Raw genomic sequence first — 19,781 nt, forward strand, 5'->3', positions numbered from 1 at the left:
AATCTCTTGCTTGGTCTTTCAGAGGACCCTTCTGCTGTGGGACTGCTGAGGGTTGAAGAACAGCAGGTACTGATGGCTGGCCCAACAGTGTCCCATTGGCAACATGGCACCAACTGTGACTTTAGGATCCTATCTGTGAGATCTATGAACTGGAGAGCTGGCGTGCTTAGCAAGACGTGCTCACCCCTCAATAACCCCATATGGCCCCTATCTGAATCCTGTGGAGAGTGGATGTAGGATCATATTTACAGGAAAATGGACATGTAGTAAATGAACCAACCTAAACCTTCTGAAATAGGTAATCTCTGTGGCTTAAAAGGCTGATGTTGCAAGAAGAAAGAAGAAGCAGAAAGTCGCTGATGGTCATAGGGGTGTCAACCTGAGTAAAATGATGCCTATGGTATCAACCAATTATATTAAGAAATAGATACGTGCTTGCCTTGTGGATAATATAGACCCACCAATGAAAAGATGTGTGGACAAAGCAGAGCTGTGAATTAAATAATGCGTGACTGTGTAATCCAAGATAAGAAGTAACTATAAACTGTATCTAGAGACACAACAAATGGCTTTTGCTTGATTCACATTGAATCATGCAGAATCCTTTGTCTTCTCTCCTGAAGTGGACACGGACAGTGAACTGTCATCGGCTGAATGAAGTCACATCATTACTGAATACTGCCTTTGTTGGAACTTCAGTATGCGCTGGAGTCCAAGGCAGCAAAATGGTGCCACAGCAGAGGAAGCTTTTGAGAAAAGGGAGAAGATAATCCAGCTTCTCCTGAAGTCTGATTTTGCCATAAAACAGAGTAACGTCAAGGGACCTGCCCAAGAAATTCTGTTTTTAGAAGTAAAATAGCAAGATGGACATTGTCAGGTTCCAGTGGATGTGGTCTACAAAATAGCAGCCATGTCCCCACTGACCAACAGGAAGGGAACACAGGCTTTCCTCGCACTGTGGTATTTTGGAGAATGCATATTCAAGGTTACAGTCAGATTGTAAACCCTCTCTATCATGTGATATGCAAGAAGATTGATTTCAAGTAGAGTCCTTAACAGCAACAAGGTTTTGAACAAATTAAAGATGAGATTGTTCTTACAGCAGTCATGTGAGCAGTCAGGACAGGACAAGGTATGGAAAATGAGCTCCACACTGCAGCCAGGGAGAATGGTTCATCCTGGAGCCTCTTGCAGAAGGAACATGGGGAAGTTTGAGGACCACCGTATGGCTCTTGAGTCTGGGATACAAAGGAGCTGAGGCCAGCTATACCCCTATACCACACTGCAGGTACTGGCAGCTTATGAGGAGGTTCCATCTGTTTCAGAAGTGACTGGCACCAAAAAGCACAGCTTCCACTGGCACCTGACTGCCGGTGCTGGACTGGATGTTCAAAGGGAAAGGAATCTTGGAAGTTATTACGAACTGGCCCAGAGGCAAAAATTTCAGTTTATCATCAGAAGAATGGCACAATGAAGGTGGCACATGCTAAGGAGGCCTGGCTACCAGAAAATGAAAAGCACTCTCACTCTCTCTTTACTGATGGTTCCTGCCATATTGTAGGGATGCATCAAAAATGGAAAGCTGCTGTATGGAGTCCTACATGACATGGAGGCTACTGAAGGGCAAGGTGGAGCCAGTCGGATCTACAAAGCTTAAAGCTTAAAGCCATCTAGCTGTTTTTGGATATGGCTGAATGAGAAAAGTGGCCAACACTCTGCCTCTGCACTGACTCGGGGATGGTGGCCAACTGCTCTGGAACTGCGTGGCTGGAACTTTGGAAGGAGGACAACGAACCCAGTGGCAGCGGCGGCCGGCCCCGAGCGGCAGCACCGGGCTGGGCCACCTGGCCCCGTCAGCAGCCCCTAGCGGGCCGAGCCTGCACAGCCTTAGCTCAGCCAGTAAACCCCGCCCTCCCGCAGTTCTGTTACTAATTGCATGCGGGTCCTCGCTGCAAACGACAGAGCGGCTTATATTCGGGTGCAGCTTATTTATGGACAAAAACCGAAATATTTGCCAACACCCAGAGATGCGGCTTATACTCAGTGCGGCTTGTATTCGTGAATTTACTGTAATATTCATAACGTGGATTTAAAACAGAATTATTTAATTACATTTTTTTTTTCTCTATTAAGTGTCTATGCTTCACTTTAGACCTTAGTATTCTGGTTTATACAAACTCCAATACTTTTATGATTAACACGAATCTTTTATCAATTATGACATTAGTAGAGGTGATTTCCAAATTTCTCACATGTGCTCCTGAAAGGGAAGAGCACTGCTTTTCTTTGGAAAATAAATCACTAGTCACAGTGTTTTAGGACAAAAATATTTTGCTGGCCTTCACCTCCACCTGGTAGATGATCATCTGCAGCCCCATCTGTCAGACAAGATGTTTCTCTTCACAAGAATAGGTACTGTCATTCACATTGAAGAACCTAGTTCCAGCATTTGGAGCCAAGTTCGAGTATTGAATACATCTAAGACTGAATACACCAGACTAGGGCAGAAAAGTTGCTGGCATTTTCATCCCCTCTCCGCTTTATCATCTATGGCTAGCTGCTTTCCTTCCCATGTAAAAGCATTGACATTCCATTTCAGGATTCAAACAATTTTGTATACCACCTCCGATACTGACTGTGTCCAAGGATTGCTCCCAAACAAAGGCTCCAGGCCTGAAAGGTCTGGCTGGTATGTCTCTCTACTGGGCAGATGATCATCTGTAGCACCAACATTAGGACTGGGAGTTTCACTTTTCTGGGAAAGGTAGTGTTGTTCACATTCAGGGCCAGAGTTCTGACATTTGGATCCAAGCTCCAATATTAAATGTCAAGGATTGCTCCCACACAAAAAAAATGTGAAAACAGAAAGCTGTTGCTGTCTTTTACCTTCACTTTGCAGCCATCTGAACACCACCAGCAGGATTATGTGTTTGCCATTCCAAGGACAGGTAACGTCATTCACGTTCAGGAGCACAGTTGCAGCATTTGGAGCCACATTCCTATATGGAATACTTCCAGTGATTATCTAACACAAAATATCCACAACAGAAACATCTTTGTGGCCTTTACCTGCCCTGGGAAACATATCTGCACAAGAAACAGTGGGTTATGTAGTTCCCTTCCTTCCTTCCCATGGAAAAGCACTTTAATAATCTTCAGGAGTCCACCACCTTATTTGGATACAACATTCCAATATTAAATATATCCAAGGATTGCTCCCCCCCACACAGTATGTGTCATGCCAGAAAACTGTTGCTGGATTCTACCTCCTTGGGGCAGCATGTAATCTGCATTTTGAACTCTGGGTCTAGGTGTTTTCCTTCCCCTTTTAAAGGGCTTCAATAATTTTTAAGGAGTTCACCACTGAATTTTGGATACCACTTCCAGTGCTGAATACATCCAAGGATTGCTTCCACACGAAATGTGGACAGACAGATCTTGCTGGCCTTTACCTCCAACGCACAGGGCTCCCGAAAGAAAATGAGAGTGCTTTACCATGGGAAGGAAAGCATGTAGCCCCAGTGGTTTAGGTGTAGATTACAGGCTGCCTTGGAGGGGGTAAAGATCAGCAAAAGTATTCTGACCTGGTAGCTTTTGTATGAGAGTAATCCTTGGGCGTATATAATTTTGGAGGTGGTATCCACATTTGAATGATGGACTCCAGCCAAGAGCTCTCTATCGTGGCACCTTTTTGGTGGGAGCAGTCAGTGGACATAATATTGGAAGTGTTATCTAATTTGGGTAATGGGTAAAATCCCTGGACATATTCAATTAATTGCACCTACAACTGAAAAGCATGTGTGATGTAGAATGCATGTACTAAATTACCATACTTATTAGCATAAATAAAAGCAGTGACTCCACTCTGTGGGTTTAACGTGTTAATGTATGAACCAAATTTGCTTCCTTCTGGTAGTGATTGCTCCTGCAAGAAGGATAAACTGTCCTTTGATGGTTAACTTGATCTTCAATGGGAGTGTGCTAGAATAATTACTGATATAATTTCTGCAAAGAGTCTCAGCAGCATTAGCCTGGACATGTTATCTCTTAGTAGCTCAAATTCTTTAATCACTCTGACTAATGAATCTCTCAGAATCCACTCAGGATCTCTCTGTTCCATATATTAAATGTGGTTGAGCTGAATAGTGAATATTTTTTTGGTTTTTAATGATGTTAGGCCTTGACATTACTCAGGAGGAATCTCAACTTCTACTTTATTAAATGCTTGCCCACTGCTGTTGCTGCTTCCCATGTTTTTAGGGGGGTCTTCTGCACTTTCAGTTGTCCTCCATGGGTAGAGTGCTCTCCTTATTTGAGTTATCAGTTCCATAAAGTTTAGTACAGCAGTGATTGTAGATGTGGTATTGGCATTCAACTGGCTATAATAAACCATAAGCCACAACTGTCTTTCATGAGCCAGACCCCAAGATTGGCTCAGTTGGTCTGAGCGTGGTGCTCATAACACCACAGTTGTTGGTTCAATCTCTGTATGGCCCATTCACTTAACAGCTGAAGTTGATGATCCTTGTGGATCCCTTTCAGAATATTCTGTGATTTGTCACAATGGCAATGCCAATAGCAAACATTAGCTAAACACTGGCAACCTCTATGAGACTGGAGTATATTAAAATGATCACTGGCCACTATCTCAGACAGGAGTGTGACTGAGTGATAGTACCTTTTTTCTCTAAATCTGTCACCTCCTGATTGTTGTTCTGGTTACTAATCGTTCAGTGAAACCCATCCTTCTGCCATAGCTAATTAGACCCTAAGATTTCTCTCCCCACATTAAGGGTCTTTTCCCTTGTCTTTCTGTCTGTGGGGTAAACACTTGCCTCAAGTGATCCCTGTAATTCTGCCACAGTGTTTTATCACATCCAGCAAAATTCTAACCATGGGAGCCACATACTTGGATAACCAGTGATGTAGGTGAGGGCTGTCCTGGGATATCTGTCATTCATCAGTTGCAAACATGCTGCCTTCTGTCACCCACACTCTCAGTCCCATGATCTATGGTTGGGTTCTCGATCTTAAGCAAATCACTCCTCTCTGATTGATCCAACCTCCTGCCCAATAGGTGGCACTCTGAGATGACGACCGTAGTTTTCTGTGGTCACCCACCATTAAACATACTTTTGGCCCCAGAAGCTTTGGGCCTGTGCCTCAGACAAATGATTCAATCACTGCCTGCCAGAGGCACTCTCTGAACATATCCAATTTCTGATTCCCATATAAGTCTGTACTTTTCCTGGAAGTTTGCTGTCTTGGCTGTTGTGTACTGCACTGTTTTAATAATACTTTCCAGACTCTGACTACCATTGAAGGTTTCATCTTTAATTAGGGGTTGTAATGTGATTTCCCCATCATTAGAGGTACAGTAATTTCATGACTATAAGGCGCACCCTTTTGACTAAAATTTTCGCCCGAACCCAGAAGTGCGCCTTATAGTCCGGAGTGCCTTATATGTGGGCAAAAGTTCGGAAATTTGCCAACCCGGAAGTGTGAGCCGCAAGCCATGGGGGGAGCCAGCAGGGCCGTGGCTGCCAGGTGGAGGCGGGGCCGTGGGGCCACAGCTGCTGGGTGGAGGCAGGGCCGTGGAGCCACGGCTTCCGGGTGCAGGGAGGCCTGGGGGCCCGCAGCGCCCCTCCTACCGGGTACAGGCGGGCCCGGGGCCCCATGACTGCTGGGTACAGGCAGGCCCGGGGGTCCGCGGCACCCCGGAAGGCATGCCCCGGCCCCGGGGAGGCGGGGTCGAGTGGCAGCAGGCATAGCCCGGCCCTGGGGAGTCGGTGCAGAGTGGCGGTGGGCATAGCCTGGCCTGGGGCAGATGCGACCGAGCAGCGGCGGGCATGCCCCAGGGAGGCGGGCCTGAGCAGCGGCGGGCATAGCCCGGCCCCGGGGAGCCAGCACAGAGCGGCAGCGGGCATGCCCCAGCCCCAGGAAGCCGGCATGGAGCAGCAGCGGGCATGCCCCGGCCAGGGGCAGATGGGGCCAAGCAGCAGCGGGCATGCCCCAGCCCCAGGGAGGCGGGGCCAAGCAGTGGCAGGCATAGCCCAGCCCTGCCGGGTACAGGCAGGCCCGGGGCCCATGGCTGCCGGGTTGAGGTGGAGCCTCGGCCAGCAACCGTGCAGGGGGGGCGCTGGGGCCAGATCCTCGTTGCAAAAAAAAAGTGCGCCTTATAGTCTGGTACACCTTATATAATCTATAAAGTGGCAAAATTTGCCGACTCCTGGGGGGTGCACCTTATGATCCGCTGCGCCTTATAGTCATGAAATTACTGTACTACAGCTTATAGGGTCGTTAGCGAGTGGGCTTTAGTCAAAGCAATTTTCCGACCCGTCCACAATTTGAGTTGTTAACTTTCTTTGAAGGTTCAGTAACAAAAATATTCTCCACCAAGCCCAGCACCAGCATATCTGGAGAAAAAAGAGGGCTGAGGGGACCCTAAAACTGAGGGTATCCCAAACCAGGTGGGGACTGGGCTGGGATTTTAGTGGGGATATTTGGGGTCCCTGAGGTTTGGACTCGGCTCAGAGGGTACCCCAAGGATGGCAGGGATGGGCAGGTTGGAGGGGACTGGGGGTCGCAGGGCAGGGTTGGGGTTGTCCGCGCCGTTTTGGGCTCCCTCCTGCACCCTCAGGCGCAGCGTCCCGAGCAGCAGCAGCAGGAATAGTAGCCCAGGAGTGCCCAGAACCCCCTCCAGCCCCGGCCCTCCAAGTGTGGCCCTGAGCCCTGCCCCATAGAGGGGACCCTGTTGAAGCCCCAGCCCCAGAGCTGCGCCCATGGATAGGGGCGCTGCCCCACAGGCTGCACTGCTGTTAACAAAGGGCTTCTAGACCCTGCTCCCACAGGCAGCCATATCCACGTTTAAACCACCTCTAAGCACCGCCCCTAAAGCCCTGAACCCGCTCAGAAAGCGAACTCCCTATGTGCTGCCCCCTAGGCAACCGCCCACCACCACTATAAATGGAACCCCTTAGGCACCAGGACCTTCCTGGGGACCTTCTAGCCCCGGTGCCCTCACCCAAAACACGCCCCCTTCCTGTGGGTTCTCCTCCCCTCCAATTTCCCCCCTCAACCCCAAATCCCCTCCATCCTCCCCAGCAACAGCACCTAGGGGTCACAAACATTTATTAACTATTGGGGTGCAGCAGAACTCGGAGGGTCCCAAATAGGTTGGAGGTCCTCGGTAGGTTCCCCTGGGACTGGCATTCTGATGAGTGTCCCAGAGGTCATGGGTAGGGGTCCTCAGCACTGAGGGGTGCTAGACTAAGGAAGGGGACCTCCACCCTGGGATGGGTCCCTGAAGGGGTTGTTGGGGTTCCTGAGGTGGGGATCCAATAGGGAGGAGTCTGTGGAGTGGGTCCACGTGGTGCGCCTTGGGGAGGTGGATTCCAAATCAAATTAGGCATGTCAGGAGAGAGCCCCAGGGTGGAAGTCCTCTCTTCAGGGGCTCAAGGGGGTCCCCATTCAGATGCCCCCCCCCTCAAGTCCCCGCAAGCGCCGGGCCAGCTGCAGATCCTTGGGGAACAGGGTGACTCGGCGGGCGTGCAGCGAGCACAGGTATGCATCTTCCAGCAGCCGCACAGCAAAGGCCTCTGCCGCCTGTGTCCCAAAAACTGAGGAGGGTGGTCCCCAAAGGCCCCAGCATGCCCCAACCCCCACAGTTCCCCCCGGGAGCAGAGACTCCCCCTCCAAAAACACAGCCCCAGCAGCCAGGGTCCCTCCAAACCCACGCATGGGAGACTGGGGGAACTGGAACGCCCTGCCCCTGTAAATGTGTGAGAGGGGACCAACGCCCAGTGACCCATCCCCATTCCCTGACAGACCCCGGGAATATGGGACCCACCCCAGCACCCAGAGGTCTCCCAGACACCCTCTCAACATCCATGGAACCCTGTCCCAAAACTCATAGACTCCCCACCAGCCCATGGAGACCCTCCTAGAGTATCCATCAGCTCCCCTCAGACACCTCCAACAAAACTCCCAGCACCCAAAGAGACCTTCCTGGACCTCTCCAACCCCCCAGAGACATCCCCAGCACCCACAGACCCCCCCCGCAGCACCCACAGAACCCCTTCCCCCAGCCCCCATGGAAATCTTCCCAGCAGCCATGAGATCCCTCTTCAGTCCCCTCCCCACACCCCCTAAGCCCCCTGGACACCTCTGCAGTACCTGTAGAACCCCTCCAGCCCCTCTGTGACCCCCCTCCACCCCCCTCCACCCCTCCGACCCCTACCTCCTGCAGTGCCAGCAGGGCCATGCGCTGCCAGCGGTAATCCACCCCCCGGGTGAAGAGTAGGCAGAGCTCCCGCACCTGTGGCAGGGACGGAGGCACATGAGGGCAGTGGGGTTACAGGAAGTGGGGGGACATTGGGACAACATGGAGGCAATATGGGAGCATTGGGGAAAACCCAAGCTGGGACTACCACCCTGGCAACACCCTGGAGACATGGAGACACTGCCCTGGGGACATCCCAGAGACCTGGGAGCACCCATGTTGTCACCCTGGACACTTTGGGGACACCCCAGGGACAGGAACACTGGTGACAGGACGGGGATACACTGGGGAGTGGGGAATGTGGGAACACTGTGATGGGGATACCCTGTGGAGACCCCAGGTGGGAGGTAGGGGGGAAGCACCACTCTGGGAACATCTTGGGAACACTCTCAGGCATGGGAACACAGGGACACTCTCCTGGGGACAACCCCAAAGGGAAGGGGGGACAGCCCAGGGGGAGGGGCAGAGAACAGGGAACACCTGATCTATGCAGCCTCTGAAGGTGGTGGGACACAAGGATGTCTGGAACCACAGAGGGACACTGAGGGATATGCAAGGATGTTGGGGGAGGACAGCTCACCATGTCACAAGGATGGGGAGGACACGGATGTGGGGAGGGCTGGAACAGGGTTGAGGGCAGGCCTTGGGGGAAGGGGGTGGTCCTGAGGAGTCCCATGGGGTGATTTGGGGTTCTGGGGGTAATTTGGTGAGTCTGAAGGGGGTTAGAGGGTCCCAATGGGAGTTTGGGATGGGGTCCAAGGGGAGGTTGAAGGGCTTCAGGTTGGATTTCAGGGGTCCCAGGTTGGATTTGGGGGTTGGATTTGAAGGGGTCCTAGGGATTGTTTGAAGGGTCCCAGTGGGTATTTGGGGGAGTCCTGTGGGGAGCCAAAGGGTGCCAGGGTGGATTTGAAGGCTCTGGGGGAGGTTGCAGGGTCCAAGAGGGTTTATCTGGGGTGTCCTGGGATGGGTTTGGGGATCCCAGGAGAGGGGATCCAGAGTGGTTCAGGAGATCCCAGAGAATGTTGGAGGTCCTGGAGTGGATTTGGGGGGATCTTGGAGGGATTTAAGGATCCCAAAGTTGATTTTATGGGTATCTGAGATGATCTGTGTGGTCCTAGGGGAGTTTGGGAGTCCATAGGGAATGTTGGAGAGGTTGTGTAGGGCAAATCGGGGTGTCTGGGGATTTTAGGGTGTGTTCATTTAGGAGTGTTCATTTTGGGATGTGGGGATTCTCACCAGGCGGGCGAAGGGGCCGGGGCGCAGCAGCAGGCGGGTGCTGCTCTGGTACTTGCGGATCTCCTGCAATACCCGCTGACCTGGGCGGCGTCCTGGGAATGCACTGAATGAGGGTCTGTGGGGACTTTAGAGGATCTATTTGGCCTGGGGGACACAGGGGGCTATAGGGGATCTGTGAGGGTCTATTGGGGTCGGGGGAACAGGGGGAAGCTGTGGGGTTATAAGGGATCTATAGGGAGCTACAGTGATGGCCGATATAGGGGACAGGGACTATGGGGAGTTATACGGAACAGGGTATAGGGTAGAGGGAGTGTGGGGTGACCATAGGTGATGGAAACGTATATAGGGCACAGGTTGGCGCGGGGAAGAACAAGGGAGGGAGGGTCCATAAGGGGAGCTCTATAGTGGGGTCCATAGGAGTGCTCTGGAGTCCGACAAGGGGGAGGCATGTGGGAGGTCCATAGAGGGTGTCTACAAGGGGAGTCCCCCTCCCCTCACTCACTGCGTGCCCGTGCCCGTGGCGGGGGCGATGGTGGGGCTGGGAGTTGGCCGCGCCGTCTCGGGGTGGGCTTCGGGCGGGGCATGCTCCGGCTGAGTCCTCCGCGGGGTCAGGGCGAGTCCAGGCGTCCGCAGGGCTGGAGGGGACCCGGCGGCCGGGGAAAGATGGATCAGAGCAGATCCGGGTGTCCAGGGCCCCCCACGCCAATCCCGGGTCCCCTCCAGCCCCCTGCTCCCACTCCTCGCCCGTGACGTCACGCCCGTGACCCGCCGCCGCCGCGCTATTCAAACCTCCCGCCGCACCGCGCCGCTTGTGACGTCACTTCCGCCCGTCCGCCAATCGGGGCGCGCGACCGTTCAGCGTCGCCGGACTCCGCGACTCGAGGGTGCCGCAGCGGCCGCGGGCTCATTAGCATAAATCTGCATGGCCCCGCCCCGTCACCCCGCACCTCGGTGCTCCCAGGGTAGTAGTCTCTGTCATCGTTCTACTGTGATCCCAGTCACTCCCAGTGTGGTTCCCGTTGCTCCCGGTCATCTGCATGGTTCCAGTCACTCCCAGAACGATCCCAGTATGATTCCTGTCTCCTGCCATGATTCTAGTGCTTTCCAGTCACTTGCAGTGTGAGTCCAGTGTGATCATGATGACTCCCAGTATAATTCCTGTTATACGCCTAACGGTCCCAGTCAATTCCTGTCCCTACTAGAATGATCCCACTACAATCCCAGTCACTCCCAGTATGATACCAGTTGTCCCCAGTGTGGTTTCAGACACCCCCAGTACAAACCCAGCGTGGTTCCAGTCGTCCCCTGTATGATCCTAGTTGCCCCAGTTGTGGTTCCAGTACCCCCAACATGGTTCCAGCATGTTCCATTTGCTCCCAGTGTGTCTTCAGTTGGTCCCAACATGGTCCCAGTAGCTCCCTGTGCCTCCCGTACCCAGCAGGGGTCAGTCAAGGGTTACAACTGTCCATTAAATCCATTGTGAGAAGCAGATTGGGGCGTTAGTGAATCCAGTGTGACCCAAGTGGGCTGTGGCTCTTGAGGGCCTTGCCTCACAGACCTCCCAGTTAACCCCCCGTTTTCCTGGTGGGCCACCACACCCCTCATTTGACCCCATCAAACCTCACAGTTTCTAACACTAGACATCCCAGTTGTCCTCCTAGATCTTCCAGTTCCTGACAGTCCTCCCAGTGGGCCACCACACACCCATTTCACAGAATCACTGAAGCTGAAAAATCCCTCCAAGACTGAGTCCAGCCTCTGACCAACTTCCCTTATGACTTGACCATCAGACTAGGTGCCATATCTAGTTGTTCTTGAACACCTCCAGGGATGGAGACTCCAAATCTCCCTGGGCAGCCCCTTCCAATGCCTGACCACCTTTTCCTGGAAGAAATTCCTCCTGAACTCCTTCAGCTCCAACCTGAACCTGCCCTGGCACAGCTTCAGGCTATTTCCTCTTGTCCTGCCCCTGTTCCCTCAAGCAGAGCCTGGCCCTTCTGGCTGCCTCCTCCTGTCAGGGAGTTGTGCAGAGCCACAAGGTCCTCCCTGAGCCTCCTTTTCTCCAGGCTGAGCCCTCGCAGCTCCCTCAGTTGCTCTTGGTGCTCCAGCCCTTTCCCCAGCTCTGTTCCCTTTCCTGGACATGCTCCAGCCCCTCAATGTCTCTCCTGCAGTGAGCAGTCAGAACTGGGCACAGGACTCAAGGTGGGGCCTTCAATCACTGCCCTGGTCCTGCTGGCCACACTATGGCTGATCCATGCCTTCTTGTCTACCTGGGCACACACTGGCTCAAATCCAGCTGGCTTCCAACCAGCAGCCGAAATTCCTTTCTGTGGAGCAGCTCTTAAGCCATTCCTTTCCCAGCCTGGAGCATTCCATGAATTTGTTGTGACCCAGCACATGGCTTTTTTGACCCTCTTGTCATTGGCACATCAATCCAGCCTGTCCTGATCCCTCTGCAAAGCTTCCTGCCCTTCAGCAGATCCACACTTCCTCCCAAGTTGGTGTGATCTCTGAACCTCCTGAGGGTAACCTCAATCCCCTTGTCCAAGCCACAGATGGAGATGTTGAACAGGACCGACCCCAACATTGAGCTCTGGGGAACCCCAGCAGTGCCCAGCCCCAACCTCCTTGGCCTGGTCACCAGCCAGGTCTCTCCCACTGAGAGGTACCTGTCCCAGTTGGGAGCTGCAGGTGCTCCAGGAGAGGCAGGGAGATGGAGGCAGCACCAAAGGCTTTGCTGAGCCCACACACGTCCAACATCCACTAGGGCCACATGGGCAGAGCAGATCAGGTGAGCCAGGCAGGACCTGCCTTTCCCAAGCCCTAGCTGTTCCCAATGCCCTGGTTTCCCTGCCCATACCATGGGTTATCCCCAGGGAATCTGTTCCAGGGCTGTCCCAGCACCAAGGCCTGAAGTTTGCTGGATCCTTCTGGCCCTGGTCCCAGTGACTCCCAATCACCTCCAGTATGGTTTGAGTCATTCCCTTTATGATCCTAGGAACTCCCACTATGATACCAGTATCATTCCAGCATGGTCCCAGTTGCTCTCATTCACCCCCGGTATGATTGCCCTTACTCCCTTTCACTCTCCAGCATGGTTCCAGTTGTTCCCTCCCTGATCCTAGTTACACCAGTTGTCCCAGTATTCCTACCATGGTTCCAGTATCTTCCAGTTGCTCCCAGCATGCTCCCAGCAGCTCCCACTGCCTCCCTGTGGCCAGTGGGGGTCAGCTGAGAGTTGCAGCTGTCCATAAAATCCATCTGAGGCAAAAGGACACACAGGTGATGTGGGGGAAGTGGAGAGACATGAGGTTACTATCCTGCTGTCACCGAAATTGCAGGGGAAAAAAAAATACATCTCCAACAACAATTTTAGTGTTAGAGAATTAAGGCATTATATTATTCTGGCCAGGATGTTGTTCTGGCCAGAATGTACAACAGAAATAACATCATCCACATATTGCTTGGGTTGTGCAGAGAAACCATTCTATGCATGGGTCTTTACTAGATTTTTTTACATACTTACACAGTCAAAACCCAGAAAAATTCATTGGTTCAATGTTCATTGTCCACAAGTTGCACAGTTCTTTTTATCTGATTTCCTATTGGTTATTGATCCCTTTGCTTTCAATGCTGATTAGGTCCTCATTCTTCATTCTTTTATTGATCTGTTCCCAAACCAGGTGTCTCTGATACACCAGGAAGGATGTTTAGCTGTTGATGGTCACTTATTTCTTGTGCATCCTGTGGCAGTTCCCAGTCCATTGAGATGCCAAGCTCATCAGGCATTGCCTGGGGAACAGAGCCTCTTGAAAAGAAACTTCCAGTCCTTTCCTCCTGGGTGAAGACTAACAAAACCCCTGACTAAAGTTAGTTAAAAATGTTAGAAGTTGCATCATTTCCAACACCGCCCCTCCCCATGGACACAGTACCCTCACTGCTACTCTGTGTCCCCGTGTTCCCCATCTCCTTCAGGCACACAGGATCCTTCAAGTGTCCCTCATGTCCCACCTGTCCCCCCACGTATCCCACAATGTCCTCATGTCTCCCACGTGTCCCCAGTGTCCCCTGTGTGTCCATGTTCCCACCGTATCCCCCATCCCGCTATGTCTGTGCCCTGTGGCAGGAGATGCCTGGACTCCTCCTGGCCAGCTGGGACATCTTTCTAGTGGCCCTGTGCTTCTCTGGGAGACAAAAAATAGAGGAGGAAAAGACCCTGAATACAGGGGGTACCCCAACAGTATGGCAAACAGGACAGGGCAAGAACATCCTTCCTCCACTTCATTTTTGGGACCCTGCTGATAGGACAGGGGACACTATACCCCTTCATGGAATGAGTCCCCAGCGAGGGATCTGGGCCCCTCTGCCTGGAATTGGAACTCCCTCCCAATTAATGAGAGAGAGACTCCCACATGTAACTGATTTACCTTCCTGGAACTGAGACCTTTACCATGGGATTGGGACATAGCCCCCCTCCTCCTATGGGATTGGGGGACCCATCACTGGACTGGACACTCCCCTCCCCAAAAGACTGAGGCACCCCTGAAAGTTGGACATGCCCCTCTTGTGACTGGGCACAAGAGCTCCATCATCAGCCATAGCTCCCCATTCACCAGGCACCCCCAGGAGTCCCCTGGAGCACTAAGCAATGTGGCCACCAAGCTCACCTGTGTGGGCGGGGGGCCACAGGGAGGCCAAGACCCCACATGGGGCAGCCTCAAAGAAGGACCCCAGATCTGGAAATCTGCTGACAGATAAAAGAGAAGAATGAATTTGCAATATCTATGGTGGCAAAATATTGTTGCCTTAGATTTCAGCTCAAACTGAAGTTCCAACATGTCCAGAAAGGCAGCATTCAGTGATGGTGTGACTTCATTCAGGCCGTGACAGTCCACTGTCAGCGTCCACTTTCCACAGGATTCAGATAGGGGCCATATGGGGTTATTGAGGGGTGAGCACGTCTTGCTAAGAATGCCAGCTCTCCAGTTCATGGATCATCTCACGGATAGGGTCCTAAAGTCACAGTTGGTGCCATGTTGCCAAAGGGACACTGTTGGGCCAGCCATCAGTACCTGCTGTTCTTCAACCCTCAGCAGTCCCACAGCAGAAGGGTCCTCTGAAAGACCAAGCAAGAGATTCAGCTGTCTTAATTTCTTCTGTTTCCACAGTAGCTCTCCCAAAGCCCAATGATGTCTTTTTGGGTCCTTGAAATACCTCCCCTGAAGTGATCTATGCCAAGGATACACGGAGACTCTAGGTCAGCGACAATGGAATTTTTCTGCCACTCATGCTCAGTCAGGAGCACTCCAGCTTCCAGTATAGTCCCTGTTGGGATCCCCCGTCATCCAAAAACCAGAGATGGATTCTGCCCCTGCACGATGGCATCAGGGTACATTGTGCGCCCATGTCAACAAAAGCCTTGTGCTCCTGTGGCTCTGCTGTGCCAGACCATGGATCCACACAGTCCAACAGACCTCAGTATCCTTTTCCCACACCTGGCTGGAGCCAGTGCCCCACTAGCTCTGATCATGGCACTCGTTGCTCACTTCTTGTAAAAATGATCTGGAGATCCCTTCCAGAGGGTCAGAAGTAAGATCAGCTCTTCAACTCTGCCAGAGGACTTGCCCAGTGGAAACTGAGTGGCATTTTTCTTTGAAGAGTTTTCTGTGGTGTTTAATTTTTCCTCTCAACTCACACACCTGTGCTGCCAAGACAGAGGTGGGTTTTCCATCCCACTTCCTCATGTCTTCACCACAGCCAGGCAGGTAAAAGCACAGGTTACCTCGTGGTGTGCCCCCTCCTTCCCCTAGAGACTCTGGTCTGTATTGGTGGGGCATGGAGCACTTGTTTAAATTGCTGGTAGTCTCCTTTAAATTGTTGAAGGTCCTTTCCACGGACAAGATGCAGGCCCATAGGGTGAAAAAGAGAACTTTATTCATATTGCCAGAGTTTGGTAACCAAATAATCCACTCTTTGCATGACATCACTGCCAACGAGTTGGTATATGGTGACAGCACCTCAGTAGGAAATTCCACCACACGGTTGGTGTACACTGAACCTCATCTGGATCTACAGGGGACTGTAGGTCTGGACACAACCCTGTGCCATGTGCTTGGGATGATCCTGCCTGAGCAGGGAGGTTGGACCAGATGACTCACTGGTCCCTTCCAATCAAACTGATTTTGTGCTTCTGTGAAAGCAGGAGCAGCTTGCAAGTGATGATGGAATATGTAAAACTGAGGGAAAGAAAATTGTGCCAGTTACAGGGAAGAACGATGGCACAGGGAGCAGGACAGGGAATACAGAGAGGAGTGATGGCACAGGGAGGAATGATGGCACAGGGAGGAGGACATAGCAACAGAGAATAAAACAGGAAGAGGAGCATGAGATAATCAGGGAGGAAGGCAGGGAGAAGTTTCCCCACTGGACTCCATAAAATTACACCACAGAACCAATCTGCCTTCTATGATGGGACAGTTCCTGGATGGATGAGGGGAGTGAAGTGGGTCCAGGCTCCCTATACAGCCCTTTGGAAGGACTCAGCAGGTGGGACAGGTGGGCAGGGAGGAGCCTGGCCTGTCCTGCCATGTGACACAGGGCTGGGAAACACAAAAGCCAGGTGAGAGCAATGCAACACTTACAGTTCTGTTTCCTCCAAACCCAAATCTGGAGAAAACTCCATCCATCCCTTCAGGGACACAAATTAGGTTTCACCTCCCAAACCCCAAACATTCTGAGGTGAAGAGATTGTGCCAGATGAGGACATTTTCCTTGGTGGGTCTCCAGAGGGCCTTCCAACCCCAACTATTCCTTCACTGCCCAAAACACAGGCAAGGGCCTCAGCAACCACATTTTGGATCGTTTTCCTCAGCTTCTAAGGTTTCCTGATCTTTTTCCTTTGCCATTTCAGAGTCCTCACTTAAGGAAAAAGGAGGTATCAGGATCTGTTGGACATTTCCAGATTCCCTCCCTAAACCCTGCAGCAGCTTCCAGGAGAGAACCTGCCATGTCTGAGTGAAAATATTTTATTTTTCATAAATATGAGAAATGCTGCTTTTACCTCTAAACCCTCTAAGTCTTGCCTGCCACACCCCATATCACTTCAGAACAGGGGATTTATAAGGCTTAAAATCCTTGAGAAAAATAACATTCAGAGTTTCATTTCATTTTGGTGCAACCAAGACTCTGGCCTTGTGGGATTTGGGGATGGTCAGCAGATGGGAGGGAGTAGCCCAGCAAAAGGAAATTATGAGCAAGGGAAAGGTAAAATCTGCACATGTTGAAGTCTTGAGAGTAAAGTACCTGCCTTGCAGATGCTTGCCGTGCTGCAAGGGAGCCTAAATAACTAGCGTCATCGTCATCATCATCATCTCTTTATTTATAAAAGGTGAAACACTGACCTCTTGCACAAGACAAAATACGGAAAGTAAACCAACATTTTAAAGCAGCAAATCCATGTTCCAGGGAATTCTGTGCTCCTGACACAGGAGTAAATCTGCAATTTACTCTTAAATTCACTCTCTGGTTCAAACCAAACCCACCCAATCTCCCGTTTTGAGTTCACCTGACACCAGCTAGAGCTTGGGAAATGTTTCTTGCTCTGCTGATGCCTCCTTTGGTCCCAAGCTCCTTTCGCTGCTGTTGTCCCTCCTCTGTGAGCAGCTCCCCAGGTGAGGAGGTGCTGCAGGTGCCAAAGCAGAGATTCCCCTGCAGCCCTGGAGGAGACCAGAGTGAGGCAGGTGCTGTCTCTGTGCCCCAAGTGCCTCCACCTGAGGGACTCACCCCATGGAAAGGGATCTGGAACAGTTCCTGAGGGATTCATACCCCCCCAACCCATCTCCCCCAGGAGCTTTTCCATCAGGTTTTCTCTTCCTGTCTCTCCCTGAAGCCTGAGTGATGGAGCAGTCTGGGGAGGCGCCTGGGGTCAGCCAAGGTCACCCACCCCCAACCTCCCCCACTTTCAGAATCCCGGGCTGGTTTGACTTGGAAGGGACTTCAAAGGTCATCTCAATCCACCCCCTGCCGTGGGCAGGGACACCTTTCACTATCCTAGGTTTCTCCAAGCCCTGTCCAACCTGGCCATGGACACTTGCAGGGATGGAGCAGCTGCAGCTTCTGTGGACAACCTGTGCCAGGGTCTCACCACCCTCACTGGGAGGAATTTCTTCCCAATATCCCATCTAACCAGGCTCTTTGGCAGTTGAAAACCCTCACCGTCCATCCTGTCCCCTGACAAAGGCCCTCCCCACCTCTCCTGGAGGCTCCTTTCTATAGCATATTTTATATCTCTTACATTTATACCTACATACATCTCAGCCCAAAAAGCGGCTCAGGCAGTCCATGAGTAGTTGTGGCCACCTGGGGTAGTCCTGTTGGGAGTGTGGGGGAGTGCTGGGGATTTGGGCAGATCTATGAGTTATTTTAGAGGGCCTCAGGAGGTTTTAGAAGGAGGTTTGGGAAGGTCCTGAGGGTTTATAGGTGGTTTATGGTGGGGGCAGGGCAGAGGCTATGGAGCGTTTTGAGGGGGCTCTAAGGGTATTTGGGATCTACAGGGGAGTCTGTGGGGGTCTCTGTTGTTGTGAGAGGACTACAGGATGTATACTCCTGGTCCCCAAAGTCCTCTCAACCTCTTCGTCACCCGACAGGAATCGATCTCCACCCATCAGGGAAGCTCACTACAGACTCTGTTCCCAATTCCAGTGAAATTTTTGATGTGTGCAACACGCAGGAATGTTTTTCCTGCCCTTTCCCTGGCTCCAAGAGGGACCAGGGGAGCGGCACGAAGAAGTGGGGAGTCTTGTCCATCCCCCACACCAGCAATTGCAGATTTAAATTTTAATTAAAGGCTGAACTGTTGCTGATACTGCGATAGGGTGCGGGTCTTTCTCTAAACCGTCGTCATCTCGCCAGTTCCCAGAAGACACTTCAGGGAAGCAGTTAGGGGGTGCTTGCGGGATTACGAAAAGGTCTGGAGAGGCACTTAGAGGTCGGGGAGGGAGTCGGAGAGCATTTGGGGTTCGGAGGGGACACACAGGGGGGCTTTTTGGGCAAGTACGGGACGGGGGCAGACGGACTAAGGGATCCTGAAGGGCACCTGAAGGTCAGGAGAGGGAAACTGGGAGTACTTACGGGGACTCGGGGAGCACTTACGGTTCAGTGAGGCCCTTGGGGAGCAGTCAGGACGGAACTTACTGGGTAGCGCCGGCTCCGGCCGCGCCCTCAGCGGCCGCGGGGCATGATAGGAACTGCAGTCCCGGCCCCAAAGGCGTTCTACGGGGCCCCGCGGCATTTCGGGAGTTGTAGTCCAGGAAGTGAGTAAACTGGCGCGAGCCGCGGTCAATTGGAGGCGGGAGAGCCCGACGGATTTCTGGGGACTCAGGAGGTGTTTCTGAGGCCCCCTATGATCCCCCACAGCGCTCTCAGGGGCGGGGGGACACCAGAACACCCCGGCGCCACGTCGGCCGTGAAGGTGAGAAGAAGACAGGTGAGCCCCGGCCCCACGGGTTTGGCGGTTCCCTGCCCCGATACGCGCAATAACCCCCCAGACGTCCCTATAGACTTCCTAGTCCCCACAGACCCAACCCCCAGCCCTGTCCTGGGCCCCCCAAAACAGACCCCCATTAAAGACCCCACAAAACCCAAGGGTCCCTGCAAACCCCTTCCTGGACGCCCAACATCTTCCACAGACCTCCCGCAACACCCTAGAGGGCCCTCCCAAATCGCACAGATTTTTTCCGGACCCCTATAGACACCCAGCCCCCGCAAACCACTCCCGATTGCCAGCGCTCCCCATACACTCCCAAACCCCTTCTGCAGTCTCAGAGCCCTTCCAAACACCCACAGACCCTCACGGACCCCCTAGAGACACCCGGCACCCCAGCAACATTCTCTTTCGAGCCCCCAGAAACCCCCGAATGCTCTTGGGGACATATGGGGGATAAGGGATTGGGGGCAATCCCAAAGGTAGGGGAAGTGAGGGAGGAGACTCTGGGGGTCTCCCCACCTACCTGGTGGAATTTTGGGGTGTCACTGCTTTATTGGCCCCACCCTGGGTTGGGTACGCCCAGGTGAGCATTCCAGGAGGGTCTCGATTGCCCTGGGGGGAGAAGGGAGAGCACAGGCGGGATTAGAGGGACCTGGGGGAGGCGCAGTGGCAGACCCTTGAAAACTGGGGGTGGGTGTGTCATACCGAAGGCGTCCCGTTATGGCCCGGCAGTGGCATCACAACATCCAGAGGAGGGGGTCCCCCAAAGGTCCAAAGGTC

The 19,781-nt window shown here is 52.6% G+C and overlaps 1 protein-coding gene and 1 long non-coding RNA gene across 7 annotated transcripts; both read right to left on the bottom strand.

Moving 5' to 3' along the window:
• Nucleotides 1-7,050: 7,050 nt before the first annotated feature.
• On the bottom strand, nt 7,051-18,749 carry CENPA (centromere protein A). 6 transcript variants are annotated; one of them, XM_033072041.1, is made up of 6 exons: nt 18,668-18,705; nt 10,801-10,978; nt 10,020-10,152; nt 9,518-9,609; nt 8,240-8,317; nt 7,051-7,605 (listed from the first exon to the last, which is right to left on the bottom strand). In XM_033072041.1, exons 3-6 carry the CDS (start codon nt 10,099-10,101, stop codon nt 7,471-7,473), a joined length of 387 nt encoding a protein of 128 aa, XP_032927932.1. In that variant the 5' UTR covers nt 10,102-10,152; nt 10,801-10,978; nt 18,668-18,705; the 3' UTR covers nt 7,051-7,470. The 6 variants fall into 6 exon arrangements, 3 of the variants coding, with proteins under 3 accessions (XP_032927932.1, XP_032927933.1, XP_032927934.1); XM_033072042.1 differs by lacking the exon at nt 18,668-18,705 and adding an exon at nt 12,670-12,736; XM_033072043.1 differs by lacking the exon at nt 10,801-10,978 and having other exon boundaries at nt 18,668-18,736.
• On the bottom strand, nt 12,888-14,273 carry LOC117002708. Its single transcript, XR_004419350.1, has 2 exons — nt 14,185-14,273; nt 12,888-13,365 (listed from the first exon to the last, which is right to left on the bottom strand). It is a non-coding gene; the product is annotated as an uncharacterized LOC117002708 (long non-coding RNA).
• Nucleotides 18,750-19,781: the final 1,032 nt, after the last annotated feature.

This window comes from Catharus ustulatus, chromosome 14 (genome assembly GCF_009819885.2).
Source record: "Catharus ustulatus isolate bCatUst1 chromosome 14, bCatUst1.pri.v2, whole genome shotgun sequence".
Lineage (NCBI taxonomy): Eukaryota > Metazoa > Chordata > Aves > Passeriformes > Turdidae > Catharus > Catharus ustulatus.

Bases quoted from the DNA above. Each gene is read 5' to 3' on its own strand.
- CENPA (XM_033072043.1), bottom strand. From the start codon at position 10,101: ATGCCCCGCCCGAAGCCCACCCCGAGACGGCGCGGCCAACTCCCAGCC. The intron at 9,610-10,019 runs GTGAGTGAGGGG...GTGCATTCCCAG, and splicing joins GCCACGGGCACGGGCACGCA to GACGCCGCCCAGGTCAGCGG. The intron at 8,318-9,517 runs GTGAGAATCCCC...TCCCTGCCACAG, and splicing joins CCGGCCCCTTCGCCCGCCTG to GTGCGGGAGCTCTGCCTACT.